Genomic DNA, 20843 nt, shown 5'->3' on the forward strand with positions numbered 1-20843 from the left:
CACTGAGAGTTTATTCAAGTTGGCTCCTGACTACCAATTGAAATGCTATTGATTGATGGAAAATATTAGATCTTGATTTGGTTTGAATAGTTTTAAACAAACTTTAAGTAGGTTATATACAATTATTTTTATTTTGTCTTCCATATTTTTTCACTGACTCTGTGTGGTAAATCCATGATTCATACACACATATTGTTTATTAAGTAAAAACTGAGTTAGTTGCTGAGTCCCTTTAGAAGGGTTTCCTCTTGAATACTGTGCCAGTGAGATTATAGCTAATCTCCATAATTACATACATGCCCATATCCTTTCACATGTGAGACTACTTGTATTGTGAGAGTAAAGTTAAATTAGATTACAGCGCTCATTCTCAGTAATTTGCTTAAAACCTTTATCCTTAAGGTGGTTGTACTGTAGTCTGTGGCCTTTTCTGTTCCTTGCTATTATGAACATGCTAGCATCCTCCTGATGCTTATTGTCTCCATTTTTTTGTTGTTGTTTTGTTTTTTCTTTTTTTTTCTTTTATAGGGTCTGTTGTAGGTAAAATTCTATAATTAAGAATGTTTCTTCTTACATTAGAAGAGTTGAATTATTTTTCAAAGTAGATTTTTCTGGTTAGTTAAGTATGTGCTTTTTATTTTCTTTAGGTATTTATTTGTTCTTCAGTTAAAACAAGATATTCTCAGTGGAAAGTGAGTATTATTTAAGGTAAACCACATTTTAGATAATTGAAAATGATTTTGAAAAATAAATTCATAGTTATGAAAAAAATCATCAACGTAAAGTGTGTATTATTTCCACTTACCTTAAAATGAAGCTTATGAAGTTAACTTGTCTAACAAATTCGTGTTTTGGTCTCAGATTAGAGTGTCCCTTTGATACAGCAGTTCAGCTGGCAGCTTATAATCTGCAAGGTAAGCAATTCTTATGTTAACTGTTAAGAAAAAAGCATAATTTTTTTGATATATTTTTAGTTAAGAATTTTAAAAGAGTCAGAAAGATGTGCAAGGAAAGTAACACTGCTGTTATGTAAACTTGTATCAATATCCAACCCTAACTATTACTTTCACTTGTTTTAGAATATTACCTTCTATTTCTTCCCTTTCATTTTATTTGCTCCCTTTCCATCTGTACCTTATTTTCAAACAAAAACTGCAGTCGACTTGATCATTCAGTAAGTATAACGCTGTTTTTTTTTTTCTTTGAAAAGAATGCAGGGATATAGGAGTAAATTTTTGCAATAGTCGCATGTTTTGCTTTCTTTAGGTTTATTCTTAAAAATGAATCTATGGAAGAAATGCTTAGAGCATATTTTAAAGTTCCTGGTGGTAATTTTAACAATATAAAAAAGTATTTTCCAGTAAATGAGATTAATGAAAAACTCAGTTTTGTACCTTGTTAAACAGACCATACACTGTTAAGCTTAGGTTTTGGGTTTTGTTTTTTTTTTGTGAAAAACTGGCATTTTAAGAAAACTGTAACTTCGGTCCTCATTCACAAAACAGAAATAAATATTCTGTTGGAGTATTTGTATATACTAGAATACAAATACAATTTAGTGATTATTAAGGCATTTATACTTTTTTGGTGATTGTATATTTATACCTAATCCCTCTAGGTATATATATTATTTGCAATTATATGGATAATAATAAGACTAAATTTTTACTTATTTTGTGCTTCCACTGATTAAGAAAGCATATTTTCTTGTTGATAGAGGGATTGGTGACCAGAAGAAATTTCTGTACTTCAAAAACTTGTCACTAGTGTAAATTATCTACCTGCCTCCATTTACTATCCTAGTCTGTCTACAACTTAAAATTTGCTTTCTCATCTGCAAAAAGTCAGATACTAGCATGGAAATGCTATATCTCTAGCACTGTAATAATCAGAAGTGTATAATTGCATGCATTTTTTTCTTGAAAGCACATTTTTTACATTTTATTAATTCCTGTGTGAGGTTGATAATTCTAAAACTTCCATCTACTGAAAAGCTCTCTTTGTCAGTGTATGTGTTCTGTCACTTACGGCCTCATACATTTTTTCTGGGTCTCATTGTGTAATTGTCATGATAGCCAAGGTATGTGCTTCTTGAAAATGTGATTTTCTACATTTTTGTGTATTTAACAAAACACTATTCAAAGTAGTGCTTACTAAGTACTTATTGTTTGATTAATGCATTGTGGTTCTATTTTGTTATCTCTTAACTCTACTTATCACATTTTTTTCCTGAGTAAAAGCTCTTTCCTGCTTTCTCTTTCATCCAGGGCACCATTATTTACATGATTCCTTCCTACTTCATAATATCTTCTATATCTCTTTGTCCTGTGTCTAATAGTTTGCCAAATCCTGTTTTAAGGCCCTTAAGAGTAAATTTGCTGAAGTGCTACTCCCATCTCCATAAAATGAGTTCTTTGTTTCTCATTTATGATTCTATATTTTATCAGAATAATTTTTGTTACTAACTTTCTCTCATACTTTCAGTTTTTCCTTGCCATTTTAGTATATACCCTGAACATTAGGTAGTAGATTTTGTTTGTGTTTTTTAAAAAACATTATGGTCGAGGGCGCTTGTGTGACTCAGTGGGTTAAGCCTCTGCTTTCGGCTCACGTCATGATCTCAGGGTCCTGGGATCGAGTCCCCCATCGGGAAGCCTGCTTCCCTCTCTCTGTCTCTGCCTGCCTCTCTGCCTACTTGTGATCTCTCTGTGTCAAATAAATTAAATCTAAAAAAAAAAATTATGGTCCAGACAAAAGAGTAATTTCTTCAGTAATAAAGTTGGCATGATAATAAATATTTTGTAAGGTTGTGGAGAAAATAGATGACAATATATTTCTAATATGTCTGATGTGTAGAGTCAGTGTTCAGTAGATGAGGTATTACCAGTTTTATTTAGCTCAAGATCTATGTATTTCTTCCTATATAGCTGGATTTTTTAAATAAACGTGGAAATAGTTTAATTTTTAAATATGAGTAAAATATTCTTTTAAAGGAAAAATGTCCAAAGTACAGAAAATTAAAATCACCTACCCTGCTTCCCAAACCCACAGTTCAAAGATAACCACAGATGGGTGTACGTAAATGTTTGTGCATTGTCCAGGTTTTTTCCTACTGCCTCCCTTCCCCAAATATTTTTTTACTAATTTTCCTTGAAGGTTTTTTTTAATTTAAACTATATTTTTTTAAAGATTTCGTTTATTTGTGCGAGAGAGAGAAAGCATGAGGGATGTGGGTGGGGAGAAGGAGAAGCAGACTCCCTGCTGGGCTAGATCCCGGGACCCTGGGATGACCTGAACGGAATGCAGACACTTAACTGACTAAGCCACCCAAATGCCCCTCTCTCAGTTACTTCTTTAGGATTAACAATTTATAATTCCAGTATAGAGACTGTATCTTTTTTTTTTTTTTAAGATTTATTTATTTATGTGTGAGGGAGAAAAGTGAGCATGCAAATAGGGGGAGGAGCAGAGGGAGAGGGACAAGGCAAACTCCGAGCTCACCAAGGAGACTGACCCAGGACTGGATCCCATGACCCTGAGATCATTGTCTGAGCTGAAATCAAGAGTGGATGCTAGGGGTGCCTGGGTGGCTCAGTGAGTTAAACCTCTGCCTTTAGCTCAGGTCATATCTCAGGGTCTTGGAATGGAGCCCCGCATAGGGCTGTCTGCTCAGCAAGGAGCCTGCTTCCCCCTGTCTCACTGCTTTCTGCTCTGCCTATTTGTGATCTCTCTCTGTCTGTCAAATAAATAAATTAAAATCTTTAAAAAAAAAAAAAAAAAGAGTTGGATGCTTAACCAGTTGAGCCCCCCAGGCACTTGAGACTGTATCTTTTAGTGGTGTGTGATGTCATGATCTCTGCACATTAGATTCTTTTTGTTTTGTTTTGTTTTTTTAAAGAGAGAGCATGTGTACAAGCTGGAGGTGGGAAGGGGGAGAGGGAGAGAGTCTTAAGCAGGCTTACGCCCAGTGCAGAGCCTGACATGGGGCTTAGTCTCACAACTCTGAGGTTATGACCTCAGTCAAAATCAAGAGTCTGGGGGCACCTGGGTGGCTCAGTGGGTTAAGCCCCTGCCTTCGGCTCAGGTCATGTTCTCAGGGTCCTGGGATTAAACCCCACATCAGGCTCTGCTCAGCAGGGAGCCTGCTTCTCCCTCTCTCTCTCTGCCTGCCTCTCTGCCTACTTGTGATCTCTCTCTCTCTGTCAAGTAAATAAATAAAACCTTTAAAAAAAAATCAAGAGTCTGATACTTAACCAACTGAACCACCTTAGGTACTCCTCTGCATATTAGATTCTTAGTAGATGCCTAGTGCTAATTTTTTTTTAAAGGTTGCTAAGTATTTTTGTTTATTTATTATAAGGCCAAAATGTATTTCTCTAAGGAAGTCTCAAAAGTTTTCCAAAGCTAAGCATTATAATTTAATATAATGAATGAATGTTCATTCAATAAATGAACAGAAACCCATTTATTTGAAAATATACCACCAGCCACAAGTACATGATTGTGTGTATAGACATTGACGGGTTGTTAGTCTGAGCTAGATTTATTTTTGGGAATGATCTGGGTGTTATGACTTGTAGTTTAAGAAAAGTATCTAATTTTAGCAATTTTCATTAACAAAATGAGTTTTGAAGGAAGATTCAGCAGGAAATAAACTTATTAACAAAATAAAACTTTGTGGAATTTATGTTTATAGCTGAACTTGGTGACTATGATCTTGCTGAACATAGTCCTGAACTTGTATCTGAGTTCCGGTTTGTGCCCATTCAGACTGAAGAGATGGAGCTGGCTATTTTTGAGAAATGGAAGGAATACAGGTACTTGACATGTGATCACACTTTTCTTTAACATGGCCACACTGATTTTATATTTGTTTTCTTCTGTTTCTGTTCTTGGTATAAAATTTATATTTATTATTATTTTAAACATTATTGTTTTCTAAATTTCAGAGGTCAAACACCAGCACAAGCTGAAACCAATTACCTGAATAAAGCCAAGTGGTTAGAAATGTATGGGGTTGATATGCATGTGGTCAAGGTAAGAACTATGTTATGATGCTTTTTTAAAATGTTTTTTCCTTCAAGATTCAAGATAACTATGGCATTTTTCAGTATGAGGGAATGCACGGAGATGGCATAGCACTGGGTACTTTGGATGTATTAAAAAGGTTGAGATTAAATATGAGAATCTCACATAAAGGTTCATTATAAGAAAGAAGAGAAACAACCAAAAATCTCCAAAAAGATATATGTGTGCTTTTAAGGTGTTATTACGGTATTTTTTAGATTTTTAAACCATTTTTAATTCTTTCACCTCATATTCATATCATTTTGTATCACTTAAGCTGAGTAGACTTTTTAAAAATTAAAATAATTTAGGACGCAAAGTTGAAAATTTATAGCTTGCGAGGACTTTGAGAAGATGTATGGTGATTTAAGTTATTTCTGGTTTAAATAACTAAATTTTGGGTGCCTGGGTGGCTCAGTGGGTTAAGCCGCTGCCTTCGGCTCAGGTCATGATCTCAGGGTCCTGGGATCGAGTCCCGCATCGGGCTCTCTGCTCAACGGAGAGCCTGCTTCCCTTCCTCTCTCTCTACCTGCCTCTCTTGTGATTTCTCTCTGTCAAATAAATAAATAAAATCTTAAAAAAAAAAAATAAATAGCTAAATTTTTCCTAAAAGGCAGTCTTTTTAAAAATTTGTAATTTAAGTGTTAAATAGAATATGGACAGAATCTGCAAAGAGCTTTCTTTGTAGTGGAAGTATACCACAGTGTATTTTCGGTGATGACATACCTTAAGACTGGTGTTACAGTAAGGTAAATGCATGTATCAGTTTCCCTGAGAACGTTGTTTGCGTATGCTGATTGTTTGAAACACTTTGCATATTAATATTAGCCTATATATATTAATCTAATTCAGTGTGAAAATGAACTGTGAACATGGGAAATCTGTTTTATGCAAATAAAGCTAACACATTTCGTTCTCCTTAAATTAGGCTAGAGATGGGAATGACTATAGCTTGGGACTAACTCCAACAGGAGTCCTTGTTTTTGAAGGAGAGACCAAAATTGGCTTGTTTTTTTGGTAAGCTGAGTTAATGTTACAGATATTGGTTTTGTTTTGTTTTTTTTTTAATTAGTAAAAAACATCTCTGTGAAGTTAGTACATAAAATTGTATTTGACCTGGCGATTCACAGACCTGTACCCTGAGGCTAATAATACATTATATGTTTATATAAAAAATTTGTAAAAAATTATTAAAAAAATTGAATTTGAAAATCAAATGATTCTGAAAAGATTGTGAATAAAAAGCAACTTTCTCCTGTAATATCCCTTACCCATCTTTAGTCCCCCCACCCCGTAGAAGTAAATTTTATACTCTTCCATCCATTTTTCCATTATGTATTAAGTGTTCACATGGACACTTTGCTGTCATGTAGTTCCATCACTGTTTTTAGTACTTCTTGTTCCACAAGCAGTCTCATTACTCCCTACTCTGTGTTGTGTAAAAGGAAGATATTTACCCCTCCCTTTAAGCTGTGCTTCTCTTTTTAGGTCCCAACTTCTGTCATTCATATTTTTATATTATTTTTGCATTTTATATCAAGAATTGATTTTACTTGGATTTTGTAGCCATGGTTAAGTTCTTCATGTCTTGGCTAGTTTTTTCTAAGAATTGAAATCAGGAGATACTGTTCATATTGTTAACCTTGTGTAAAAATTAGTGTAGATCTTTCTGGTATACCAGTGCTATGTACAGGAGCTGAAGATGGGCCCCTGTGGTGTTTACTTCTTCACAGCATGCCAGGATTGTTAGCTCAGAGCCCACCAGCCTAAAACTCAAATTCCTGTCTCGCAGTTACTTTGTAAATAGCCCAATAGGTATACTTTTAATGACTTAGAGCGACTTAGAGCCTGCCTGCTTTGCATGTCCCCCCAGGCAAATGTACCTGACTTCTGCTAGTCTTAGATAAGGCAAATCCTATAGCTCTGAAAGTCCCCAGACCACTCTGCCCTTCAGAGCTCTCTGACCCATACACTCCCCGCTTGCTGCCCAATGCCATTCAGTAACACTTAAGCCCGCTCTCTGATTCCCCTCTCCTACAAGTTGCCTTGCCCACTTCCCCTGCTTTGGTGGTAACTTTGTGCAGCCACCTCTGGAAGGTCTCCCGTTGAAGACTTCCCTTTTCATGCAACCCTGTCTGGACACCTCAGTAAAGTTCATTGCACAATACTGCTGTCGTGATCCTGTCTTTCTTTTGATCAGTCCGAAACTCCTTGAGCTCACAACTGGGGTTACATTTATTTTTTTTCCTGTATAGGTTTTTGTTTTTCCCAGAGTTCCTGTCCCCTCCCCACCCTAGTCTCACACATCCTATATCCTACACAACCATTTGCATTACCTGCCTTTGTCTTAGCCTTATGTTCTTTCACATCCTCAGAGTTGCATTGAATGATTCTTCTGTTCCAGTTGGAACTGTCTGTTCTTCAGGTTACTCTGCAGCTTTAATCTGTTTTATCAGCTAGGATCCTTTGTGTCTTATTCCTGTAATTCTGATCTGTTTCCTCAAGTACCTGCCTAAGCAAAGTGGGGTGTAGGAGGTAAATTGTTTGAATCCTTGGATACCCTAAAATTGTTTATTCTCTTATGCTTTCTTTGTAATTGGACTGAGAATTTTCGGTTGAAAATTACTTTCTCTCAAAAAGTTGATAATATTTCTCTCAAAAAGTTGGAGATAATATTTATTTTTGAATCCAGGTGTCTCTGCTAGGGACTTTCTGAGAGACTTCAGTGGAACATCTTCATAATTGTCTCTTGATAGGTCAAAGAGCTCTGGGGTATTTATTTACCCAGTCCTTGATTGTTAATTCTCTGACAGTTCCAGCTTGCCCCTGTGGGCAGATGGAACACACTTCATGACCAGAGAATGCTGTAGGCCATGAGATAAAGGAAACATCTTTTGTACCACTTCTTAAGGTTGTTGTGAGAATCATTTGAATTAATACATGTACAACACTTATAAGAGTATCTGATACTTCATAGGCATTATATAAGTATTTGTTACACTTAAATAAGCGCTAGCTCTTCCCCTCCTCCTCTACCTATTATACTTATTGTTTTGGTACAACTTTTGTAAACAAGTTATGTCTTGCAATTATATTTTTTGTATAGGTTATAGTTGAAAATTAGAATGAAAGTTTTGTTTTGACATTCACAGGTCATAGAAGTACAGAATTCATATGTGGTAGATTGTTGAGAATTTCAGTACAGGTGGGAGACAGAGTTGGAAAAGGAGCCATAGAGTGAGGCTTTAAAAAAAAAATTTTTTTTAAGATTATAGATGTACTTCTCAAACCAAAATTGATAGAGAAAATAGAGTTGAAGGCCCTAATCAAGAATTTGTTTTCTTTTGTGTCTTTTAACAAAGCTTTATAGTCTTTCCTGTATTTAGTTCTTATGTTGGTTAGTGCTTTACACTAGGCCTGGAGACTCTCCTGTACTATAGCTGGCAGTCTATAAAATATACATATGGATTTCCTCATTTTCTTTCTTTCTTAACATTTTTAATGTCTGATATATGTGCTGCATTGGTTTTATTAGCGATACTGCTTTTGAAATGTTTTTTTCTGTTATCCTAAATATTTTTTAGATTGGAGGCTTTGTTGGTGGGCAGTACAGGTTATGTTTACCCTCTTATCAGTTTTCATTTCAGCAGTTAAGATGATTAATGTGCTAGAAGTAACAACAAACATTTTCTTTTCATTTAGAGGACATTTATTTGAAATCTGGCTTTTCTTCTGATATTGTTATAGGCCCAAGATAACCAGATTGGATTTTAAGAAGAATAAATTAACCCTTGTGGTTGTAGAAGATGATCATCAGGTAGGAACTTTGCATTACTTTTTTAACAATGACAATGTTATGTGTTAACTCAAGTCTAATATTTTTTAATAAAGCCTTCTAAATTAAGAATTACTCTTTTTGTTAGTTCTAGCTCCTAATTGATACACAGAACATGGATGTATCTTGAATGCATTATGCATGAAAGGAGCCAGACTTGGAACATTATGACTTGTATGGTTTCGTTTATGTGATGATCTGGGAAGGGCAGACCTGTAGTAATAGAACAGATCACTGATTGTTTGGGATTAGGGAGAATGGGGAGGCTTGCCTACAAAGGAACAGCATAGAGAATTGGGGGGCATGAGAGAACTATTCTGTAACCTGATTTTGGTGGTAGTCTGTAGTCTCCCTGCATTTGTCAAAACTCACGGAGTCGTGAATAAATAAAAAACTTTATTGCATGCAGAGAATAAATTGAAAGACATACGTATAGATTAAAAGCAAGTTGGGCAAATGTCAAAGAGACTTGCATGCACAGTGATGAGTGAGAAGGACTCCTTAGCAGGGAACCTAAAAGAAGATTCTGAAAATTAAATAAAATCGTAATTTTGCAAGTTTCAAGTTTTATTACCGAGACACATACAAAGGATTGCCCTATTACACAGCTTGGAAGAAAATCATAGAGGCAAGAGAGCATTTTAAAAGGAAGTCTATTGATGATATAGAGGATGATCATTATATTATCAAGAGGTGAATTGATAATGACTCAGAAGAGGCAGATTTCCCATCCAAAAATTTATTTTACAAATATTTTCCTTTTTATATAAGCACATGCATGATTCAGTAATACTTGTCTCTAAACCTAAAGGAAGTTCTTCAAGAAGAATAAAATATAATTCTATGTGATAGAGAAATATGGTGATAATTTAATTGGTGACACTTGTTCTTATTTGGGCCATAAGATAATTGTGCATCTTATAATCAATGTCATTTTATATTTTTTATTTTATTTTTTTAAGATTTTATTTATTTATTTGACAGAGATCACAAGTAGACAGAGAGGCAGGCAGAGAGAGAGGAAGGGAAGCAGGCTCCCTGCCAAGCAGAGAGCCCGACACGGGACTTGATCCCAGGACTCTGGGATCATGACCCGAGCGGAAGGCAGAGGCCTTAACGCATTGAGCCACCCAGACACCCCAGCAATGTCATTTTAGATTTGATCTTAAATAGTATTAGCTTTTTGGATATCTTTTTGAAAGTATTTTATACACATGCACATGCACTCACAAATGTGTCTATCAGTTCTTTTTTACACAAAGTTACCATGCTTTTAGACTGTTCTGTACTAATCCTTTTTAAACTTTACATTACAACTTTTTCCATATGACTATATAGAATGCTTCTTTGTTCTTGTTTAAAAAAAAAAAAAAAAACAAACTAAACTGCACGATATTCTATATGGATGTACCCTAATTTGTTTAATAAATTCTCATTAACATTCACTATATATGCAAGAATTTGTACATTGGCATGTATCTGTAAGGATAATTTCCTGGAGGTGAATTTGCTGGTTCAAATGTGCATTTGTCGTGGATACAGAGAGCCTATCAAGGATCAAACTTCTTTCCTCAGAAGGAGTTGTCAGTTTTATCTGAAAGATGGAAAATGGAATTTCATTGTAGGTGTGATTTTTTATTTCTGTTATTATGAGTGATGTTGAACATCTTTTCATATATTTGAGTTCTTTGTATTTCCTTTTCTCCAAACTCTATTCATAGATATCCTTGCCCATTTTGTCATTTGGCCTTTTTCTTACTGGTTTTGCCCTTTGTGATAGAAACTGTAAATATTTTCTATAGTAGTTGTCTTTTAACATTACTTAATTATGATTTTTGCCACGTACTTAAAAAAATTTTAAGTAGGCAAATTTACTAATCTTTCATGGCAATCTTTCAAGGATTTTTCCTACTTTGAGGTTACATGCTTTCCCATTTTTTTTCTGTGTGTATTTTCTGCTTGTAAGTTTTATTGAAGTGTAACATGTATTCAGATAAGTGCAAAAACAAGTGTGCAGCTTGTTGGATTTTCACAAACAACCTATTGTGTTGACCAGCACCTGGAGAAATAAATAGAACACTGATGTAGGGATATGCTTTCTTTTGTGCCTCCCACCAGGTACAGGCCTCCAAGGATAACAACCATTCTCCTGACTTTAACACCATACATTGGTTTTTGTTTATGTTTTGAACTTTATCTAAGTGAAACTGGACTGACTGTTCCCTTTTTGTCTGACTTCTGTATTTAAACATTGCATTTGTGAGCCGCAGCCCTCTTGTAGCAGATTGCTGTAATTGGCTCATTCTTTTACTATTCTATAGTATTCCATTTTACTTATAGACCACGCTTTTTTATCCATCCTGATGTTGATGGACATTTGAGTTGTTAGTTTATAGCCCTTAGGAATATTGCTCTAAAGGCTAGGATAAGTACATGTTTGGCTTTTGTGGATACTATCAAACTGTTTTCAAAAGTGTTTATACATATACATATTATTATTATACATATTCATATTATACATATACATTTTCACCTGCAGTATGAGAGTTCCCTTTTTTTTTTGGCTAATGTTTGGTATTCTTTTTTTTTTTCATTTTTGCAATTCATGTGACTGTTTAGCACTTACTTACGTATTTACTGAGTATTTGGGTATTCTCTTTTATGAAGTGCCTGTTCAAGTCTTTTGCTCATTTTTTTTGTTGGGTCATGTGCTTTCTTCCTCATTGAAGTTCTTTATGTATTCTGAACATTAGTCCTTTGCAGATAATATGTGTTGTAAGTATCTTCTCCTTGGCTTCTTTTGACTCCCTTAATAGTATGTTTTGGGGGCACCTGGGTGGCTCAGTGGGTTAAGCCGCTGCCTTCGGCTCAGGTCATGATCTCGGGGTCCTGGGATTGAGCTCCACATCGGGCTTTATGCTCAGCTGGGAGCCTGCTTCCCTCCCCCCTCACCCCCGCCTGCCTCTCTGCCCACTTGTGATCTCTCTCTCTCTCTGTGTCAAATAAGTAAAATCTTTTTTAAAAAATAGCATGTTTTGGATAGAGCATTTTTAATTTTAAAGTAATAGAATTCATAAATTTTCTTCCTTTCTGGTCAGTACTTTCTGAGTCTTAAAATTTAAGAATCTTTGCCTATATTGGAGTCATGAAAAAACTACATATAGAGTTTATGTAATGTTTTAAAGTAACAAAATAGTTTAATTTATAAAATACTGAAAGTATACTGGAAAGTGCAAAAAATCTTAAATGTAATATCCATGTCACTCATCTAGATTAACATTTTTGTCATTGCTGCTTTAGAATTCTCTCTTAGAAAGGTAAATTAGTAATAGTGTATTCAGTACAGCTGAGGTCTAACCCTCTGGTTTGTCCCCTTTCTTCCCTGTAGCTGGCCATCATTCTTGGAGGGTACCATTCTCATACTTTCTTTGTCCAAATATAAAGACATCATAACACATGGTGGAATTGTTTTAAAATTTGCATAAATCATATATATATATATTTTCTTTTTTGCAGTTTCCTGTTTTACCTAAACAGATGTAGCCATGTAGATCAATCCGTTCATTTTAAATATAGTATTCTGTAGTATGAATAAATACTACTACAGTCATCTTTTATTCATTTATCTTTTTGTATAGTTTTAAAAAGATGTTATTATTTCCTTGATAATTTCTCTCATTTTGGACATTTCAGGTTTTATGCCAATTTTTACTATTATAAATGAGATTGTGAAGAAAATCTTTTGAATATAAATTTTAGTGTTAAAACCTTTTTCCTTAGAGAGGTGGTAAAGCTTAGTTGTTACAGACAGTCTCTGGAGCACAAATAGGTTCAAATTCTGGTTTCTTCTTTGTGACCTTGGGCTTTATTTCTTGAACTTCAGTTTCCTTATCTGTAAAACAGAGCTAATTATAGTATCTGCTCATTGAATTAATCCATATGAAATCCTTTGAAAAGTGCCTGTGAATGTTAATTATTATCATTAGAATCCTGCAAGTACGGTTACTGTGATGAATAGCATGCACATTTTTAAGTTTTTTGATAGATATTGCCAGATCTTGTATGATCCTTTATATTATAATTATATATTATCCCAAAGTGTGGCAAATAAAGCCTCAGTTTTTGTTTCTCTGAGAAATGAGATCACATAAGTAGAAAGGACTCTTTTAAGAATAATTTTATATTGGCTGTGAAAATGGACCGCTTAATTTCAACTCTGCCTTTTAATGTAGGTAGCTATAGAGTGAGTTTCAGAGAGGAAACTGGATGCTTTATTATTTGATTCTTGGTATTTTGTATTTGTAGCTGAGTAACAAGGGGCAGAACTGTTGGAGCTAGTAATTACCTCTCTTTAAATCCTTTTCTTTTTCAGGGCAAAGAGCAGGAGCATACGTTTGTCTTTAGACTGGATCATCCAAAAGCATGCAAGCATTTATGGAAATGTGCTGTGGAACATCATGCGTTCTTTCGTCTCCGAGGCCCGGTCCAAAAGAGTTCTCATCGATCGGGATTTATTCGACTAGGATCACGATTTAGATACAGGTGAATGTCAATAGCTGCTTGCTATATCTTGCGTTCTTCATAAAGCTGAAAACTGTAGGCTAACCTCTCATTTTACAGATGTAGAAACAAAGGTATAGAGAAATAAAGTGGTTTGCCATGTTTTCTACAGGCCAAAATAAAAGACAAAGTGATACTGTTACTGGTTGCAATTTCTGAAATAGACAGGAAAGCATTGTACTGGTATCATGGATTTTATATCTGTCTGACATGTACTTTATATATTAATTAACCCCCGATTTCAATTCATATAATAAGAGTTTTAAGGAGTCTCCATGCAATAGCTGAATGCCATAAAGAAAAAGGGTATTTATTGTGCACTGAGAGGAAAATTAATCTGGGTAACATTTCTGGTTTTTTATAAATCTGAAGTTATGTTATTTTTATAGATTCCTTATGTGTTGGCCATAAATTAAAAATGTTTTGGTTTACCTGAGAGTAGATTATTGATTGAGTTTTAAGCATGCCCTGAGAGTCACTGTGATTTAAAAAACAGATGGATAATAATCAATATTGTAGCAAGTTGATTGTGTGAGGATCATGAATTATCTCATGTGTGAGGTAATTTCTATTCTACCTATATTATAAGTGAGGAGGCATTTTCTTAACAAAATTTAAGTGAAAATCAAAGAGAGTGGGAAAATAGTTTTAAATATTCCTGGAAAATTACTCTGAAAAGTGTATCACAATTAGAAAAATAACAAAACCTTGAGTTAATTGCAAACTGTGCATGAGGTGAGTGAATGGGGAGAGGAAAGGAGTTGCATAAAAATACAGATACTCCAAAGTTATTCAGTACATTCCTAGGCACATGCATGCTTATGGAAAAACAGTATAATTTGCATGTTGCATATTTCACACAAGCCTAAAGGTAGAAAAATGATGTGGAAAGAGAGACATCAAGGCTATTAGTAGTAGTTCCTTCAGGATGAAGCTCAGGATGGTTCTTTTAAGAAAAACTTAATGTAGACTTTCTCTCATGGGTATCTGATTATTGTAGGCCTTACATTGTCTTATTCCTCTTAATATGCCTCATTTATTTTAGTGGGAAAACTGAGTATCAGACCACAAAAACCAATAAACCAAGAAGATCAGCATCCTTTGAAAGAAGACCCAGCAAACGATACTCTAGAAGAACTCTACAAATGAAGGGTGAGATGCAACCTTGTTTCAAAAGACTGTTCTTCCGTAACATCCATCATGTGCTGATAATGTTTACTTGAAAGGAAGTTACCTGAATTTGTTAATTCCAGTCAACTGAAGTACTCTTATTTATTAACTTTGGTTATGACACAATCAGTGTAAGAAAATAAAAGGGGGGGGCGCCTGGGTGGCTCAGTCATTTAAGTATATGCCTTTGGCTCCGGTCATGATTTCAGGGTCCTGGGATTGAGTCCTACATCAGGCTCCCTGGTTCTCTGTCAACCCCTACCGCCTGCTCGTGATCCCTCTCTCTCTCTCTCTCTCGCTCAAGTAAATAAATAAGTAAAATATTTTTTTTTAAAGAACAAACGAAAATGGAAGAAAAGATTGCCTGTATTGTTGCTGACATTAAACTTTATGTTAATCCCAGTTCAGATACTATTTTGAGTTTGTGTTCACTTTTGTTCATATTAACATTATTCTGTGGAGTAACACTTTCCATTCTCTTTTTGACTTCCAGATTTCATTAATAGTAATCTCTCAAATACCCTTAGGAACTTAAAAAAAACCCACTTTTATATGTTGAATAAATTTTAAGTAAAAATGATTTCATATAGCATTATAATATTAGGATTCTTTAAAAATAGAGTTTAAATTTAAACATCAATATATATTTAAGTTGCTTTAATTATGTAATAAAAAACATGATTTACTTGAGAAACTGAAACTTGTGTTTGGTTTTGTCTGAGTTTGTTTTAAACTACAGATGGAATTTTAAGTATGTCTGATTAGGGTCATCCCGGTTGTCCAGAAACATCTGCCATGACCTGATGTTTGGCATAAAAAACTCATTTATATTCATAATTTTTGTTTGGCGTACAAATTAAATAATACATACCTTTTAATGAAACCACTTTAGTTTGTGATGATTTGAAACCGTGAGTTAACCCTTATTTTCCACTGACAGTGGGTTTTTTTTGTTTTTTTTTAATTTTTTGTTTTTAAAGATTTTACTTATTTATTTGACAGATAGAACACAAGTAGGCAGAGAGGCAGGCAGAGAGAGAGGAGGAAGCAGGCTCCCTGCTGAGCAGAGACTCTGATGTAAGGCTCGATCTCAGGACCCTGGGATCATGACCTGAGCTGAAGGCAGAGGCTTAACAACCCACTGAGCCACCCAGGCGCCCCACCACTTAATCTCACTCTAGGAGGCTTGCAGGTGGTTCTGTTTTAAAAGAAGATGGTATTTTATTGCTTTATTTTTAAAATGGAAGTAATTGTCATTATTGATTTTTAATGATGTGAATCCTAGAACACTTTGTGAAGTGATGATTTTAAATCTGTAAGTGGGAAATATGGCTTAAAAACTGCCTAGATACACTTTTATGAATAGTGAAGCAGTTTGTCATATAAGTGGAAACTAATGGGACATTTTCTTTTTTTTTTTCCCCTCTGTCAGGAAGCACACCAAAACCTGAAGAACTCAGGTGAGTTCAATTCAGGAACAGAATTTAGAATTTAGCATTTATGTAGTTGCTGTCATTAATTAAACAAATATTTGTTGAAGACTTGTCAACATGTTGTTTCCCTGAGCATTGGGAATATAGCAGGGAAAAAAAAATAAACATAATTCCCGATAAAACTGACACTAAGAAAAATAAAGCAGTTTAAAGAAATAAAGGCAGGGGTGGGGGTGCTATTTGTAATGAGAATGACATACATTTGTTATTGGCCTGTAACTGAAGATTAATTAGGGTTCTTGTACACAGAAGCTTAAAGAACAAAGGTTTATTTGCAGATAAGCAATTAATTTTATTCCTGGGATAAGCCCCACTTGGTCATGGTGTATAATTCTTTATATCATATGTTGCTGGTTTTGGTTCACTAGCATTTTGTTGTGGATTTGTATAGTGTATATTTATAAAAGATACTGGTCTGTAGTTTTCCTGTAATTCTTCACCGGATTTGGTATCAGGATAATTCTGGCTTCACAGAATGAGTTGAAAGTGTTTCCTTCTTGTTTTGGGGGGAAGAATTTATAAAAGAATTGTCATTCTTCTTTAAATATATGATAGAATTCACTATTATAAAGGCCATCTTGCCTGGACTTTCTCTTTGTATGAAGTTTTAAAAATTCGTACTTCAGTCTCTTGTTACAGATCATTCAGATTTATTTTTCATTTTGACTCAGTTTGGGAATTTCTGTCTTTCTGGAATTTGTCCATTTCATCTAAGCTATCTGATTGGTGGCATGCAGTTGTTCATGTTTATTTCCTTTTCCTTTTTATTTCTCTAAGGTAGGTAGTGATGTCCCCTTGTTCATTTCTAATTTTAGTGATTGGAGGGGTTTTTCCCTCCTTGGTCAGTTGAGGTAAAGGTTTGCCCATTTTCTGGGCCTTTTCAAAGAACCAGCTTTTGATTCTTACCTATTTTTCAAGTTTATTAATTTCCACTCTGATAAATTATTTCTTTTTAAAAATTTTTAAAAAATTTTTAATATTTTAAGTAGGGTCCACACCCAGTGTGGGGCTTGAACCCATGACCCCAAGATCAAGAGTTGTATGCTATACCCACTGAGCCAGCCTCTGATACATTATTTCATTTCTTATACTTTCTTTAGGTTTAATTTGCTTTTCTTTTTCTGGTGTCTTAATGTGGGAAAATAGGTTATTTATTTGAGATTTTTATTTTTATTTTTTATTTTTTTCTAAATTATTTATTTGAGAGAGAGTGCGTTGTTGTTGTTGGGGGGCAGGCAAGGGACTAGGGTCAGGGACAAGCAGACTCTGCGCTGAGCTTAGGAGTCCAATGAAGGGTTTGTTCTCACGACCCTGACATCATGACTTAAACCAAAATCAAGAGTTGGACATTTACCTGACTGATCATCCAGGTGCCCTTATTCTTTTTTTTTTTTTTTTTTTCTTTTAAAGAGTTTATTTATTTATTTTAGAAAGAGAGAGACAGACAGAGCCTGAGCAGTGGGGAGGAGGCAGAGGGAGGGGGAGAAGCTGACTCCCCTACTGAGCAGGGAGCCCGATTTGGGGCTCCATCTCAGGATCCTGAGATCATGACCTGAGCCAAAGGCAGATGCTTAACCACCTGAGCCACCCAGATGCCCCTGATTCTTTTTTCATACAAAACATTTGTTGCTATAGATTTTCCTCCAGGGACTGCTTTAATAACATTTCATAAATTTGGTATGTTGTATTTTTATTTTTATTTATACCAGATTATTTTCCAGTTTCTCTTTTGATTTCGTCCTTCACTCTTTGGTTACTTGGGAATGTGTTCCTTGATTTCCACATATTTGTGACTATCTTAAATTTTCCTCTTTTTTTTGTACTTTTATTCCACATGGTTAGAAAACATACTTTGTATGATGTTGATCCTTATACATTTTAATTGAAACTTTTTTTATGGCTTAACATAAGATGTATCTCAGAAAATTGTATGCCCTTGAGAAGAATGTATATTCTGTTGTTGAGTGTAATGTTCTATAAATGTCTGTTAGATCTGGTTGGTTTTATACTACTCAGGACTTCTGTTTCATTATTGACCTTTTGCTGAGTAATCCATTGTTAAGAGCAAGGTTTTAAAGTCTCCAATTATTGTCATTTAGTTGTCTGTATATATTTATAATTGTATGATTCTTTTATTATGATGAAATGTCACTCTTTTTCTCTAGTAATTTTTTTTGTTTTGTTTTCTCTAGTAATTTTTTTTTTTTTGAATTTCTAGTAATTCTATTTTGTTTGATTGGCAGTCCATTTTTATTCTGGTTGCTTCTCCATGGTTTATTACTTTACCAAATTTGGGAAGTTCTTAGCCATTATTTCTTGAAATGATCTTTCTTTTCCTTTCTTACCCCTCCTTCTTGGACTGCCATTACATACCTGTTGTTATATGTGATGGTGTCTCACAGGTATCTGAGTTTCTGTTCATTTTTCTTCACTCTTTTTCTTTCTCTTACTCAAGACTAGATAATCTCAGGTGACCTGTCCTCAAGTCATTGATTCTTCCATCTGCTCAAATCTCCTGTTGTGTCCTTTCAGTGAATTTTATATTTCCGTTATTGTACATTTCAAGTCGAGAATTTCTATTTGAGTCTTATTTATAAATTTTCTGTTTAATGATATTTTCCTTTGTGGAGACTGTGTTCCTATACTTCTTTAGATTTTTTTTTTTTTTTAAATTTCCTGCATGTATTTAAAATAGCTGATTTAAGTGGATTGCCTAGAGAGAGTTCTATCTTTTTGGCCACACTCATGTGGAGTAAAGCTTTTACCACATTGAACTTGGGGCAACGGGGAATGAGAGCAAATTGTGGCTCAAATGCCAGACTCAGCTATGAGATTTAGTATATTTTCTTGAATAAATGTTTATTCACTAATGTGTGCTTTTTCATGATTGTTCTTAAAAATAATTTTCACTAGATAAATGTTTGTTTCACTCGGTAGAGAGTCCTCAAACCACCATTCCAGAACTTCTACTTCTGGTGGCTCAATTAATTTTAATAGTACATATTACAATGTATAGTTTCATATAATGCTTAACTATTGGTATGTGTCAGTTTCCTGGAATGTCCGTCAGAGTATCAGATTCAGGACATACTTGCAAATCTAGTTAACTCTTGAATTTGTCTACTCTTATATAGTGGATGTATAACTAGAGCTTCTTCATAAAGAGAAATCGTTTGATTTGAGATACTGAGTGTGGTTAGCGTCTCCCTGAGATGCATTTTTCCCCCAACTTGGAAAACCAGTAAAGTTGGGCTGTGATTAGTGATTCATCACAAAAGCACTTCTCCTGAAGTTTCTTTAGCTGTCAGTAGACTGTTAAAAATAAATCAATGAATAGAGTACGGAGGAAGTGAGCTATTCTCTCTATTGTGAATTTTTAATTAGATTTCTGCCTTTCCTGAATTGTACACTTTTACTTTCATTGTAGTTACTTTTAGGCTATGCTTTTAAGAAAAATGATGGGAAAATGTTAGAGGTATTTTGTACTTTTTAAACTATTTTGTTAGTTTTTTGTTTAATGGAGTATGTCTTGCTTACCTGAAAAGGAGACTGGTACAGAGTATTAGAGCTTAAAATAAGGAAGATAACCTGGTGAATTTACCAGAAATGTTAACAGAAATATAAACATATTATTCAAGCAATAATATGTAGTTGAAAAATCCAGGTTTTTATTTGCAAGGATTTGTCCTTTAAAAATTTTTTGAGGGGTGCCTGGGTCTCTCAGTCAGTTAAGTGTCTGTCTTTGGCTCAGGTCATGATCTCCGGGTCCTCACCCCCAGTTTGGGGCTCCTTGCTTAGTGGGGAGTTTGCTTCTCCCTCTGCCCCTCCCCACCACTCATGAACACATGTATCCTCTCTCTCTCTCTCTGTGTCTCTCTGTCTCAAATAATCTTTAAAAAAGAATCTTTAAAAAAATTTAAAAACTTTTTTTTGAGATACACATTTCTGACCAAAAACTTAAGTATGACTATATAGTCTTTTTCTTAGAATTAAAATTAATTTAATTTTAATAATGAAGTTTTATTATCTTCGCTTGAAAAATGCTTTGGCTCTGGAAAACACAATAGAAATGGGATATGTAAGCAATGATACTTAGTTATTATTTTTTACAATAAACTTCTAGATACGAAATGTAGAGGGGGACCCAGCTCTCCCAAAGGTTATTTAATACTCTTTATAACACTGCTTGAGAGAACCTGAGTTTGGACTGGCATGAATGCCCTTTCATTCTTGCCCTTGTAGTTCTGTTTGCATGAACAGTTTTGCTCCAGTGAACCATGGAAAACAGTACTGTTTGAAAAAGCACAGCTATTTGACCTAAAAAGCTTCTTGACCTTGTACTGTGCCTATTTGAGTAACAGGTTTTTAAATTGGCTGATGTCAGTGGTTTTCCTTATACTATGTTATCTCCTAACTATTCCCCATGGGTCTTAACTAATAAAAAAATATCCTAAGAAGAGGTGACATTATAAAGAATAGATCACATTTCAGTGATTAGAACTTTTTTTACAGGCTTAGCTGACAGAATCTTGAAGATAGAAAAGAGAGGAGAAAAAGGAATGGAGGAGGAAGTGATGAATACAGAGCATATAAGAGCAAAGGGGTCAGTTATTACAGATAGTCCTTTGAAAGGGGAAGCTTGAATTAGATCAGTAATGAGAAGTATTCATTCCTACTTACTCATTCCTGCTTTCAGCGGAAGTGAAGAATGTGTGTAA

The 20843-nt window shown here is 34.6% G+C and overlaps 1 protein-coding gene across 5 annotated transcripts in view; it reads left to right on the plus strand.

The window, feature by feature from the left end:
• Positions 1-20843, plus strand: part of EPB41L5 (erythrocyte membrane protein band 4.1 like 5) — a 157619-nt gene that overhangs the window by 42779 nt on the left and 93997 nt on the right. For all 5 annotated transcript variants that reach the window (XR_006820281.1, XR_006820282.1, XM_046019079.1 and 2 more), the window contains exons 6-14: positions 648-692; positions 862-914; positions 4697-4817; positions 4950-5037; positions 5996-6084; positions 8815-8884; positions 13275-13444; positions 14508-14614; positions 16065-16092. Coding sequence is in view for 3 of the 5 variants with exons in the window: in XM_046019079.1 (XP_045875035.1) it covers positions 648-692; positions 862-914; positions 4697-4817; positions 4950-5037; positions 5996-6084; positions 8815-8884; positions 13275-13444; positions 14508-14614; positions 16065-16092 (771 nt within the window). In the remaining 2 variants the exon portion in view is untranslated. The remainder of the gene's footprint in view (positions 1-647; positions 693-861; positions 915-4696; positions 4818-4949; positions 5038-5995; positions 6085-8814; positions 8885-13274; positions 13445-14507; positions 14615-16064; positions 16093-20843) is intronic.

This window comes from Meles meles, chromosome 9 (genome assembly GCF_922984935.1).
Source record: "Meles meles chromosome 9, mMelMel3.1 paternal haplotype, whole genome shotgun sequence".
In the NCBI taxonomy this organism is placed as follows: domain Eukaryota; kingdom Metazoa; phylum Chordata; class Mammalia; order Carnivora; family Mustelidae; genus Meles; species Meles meles.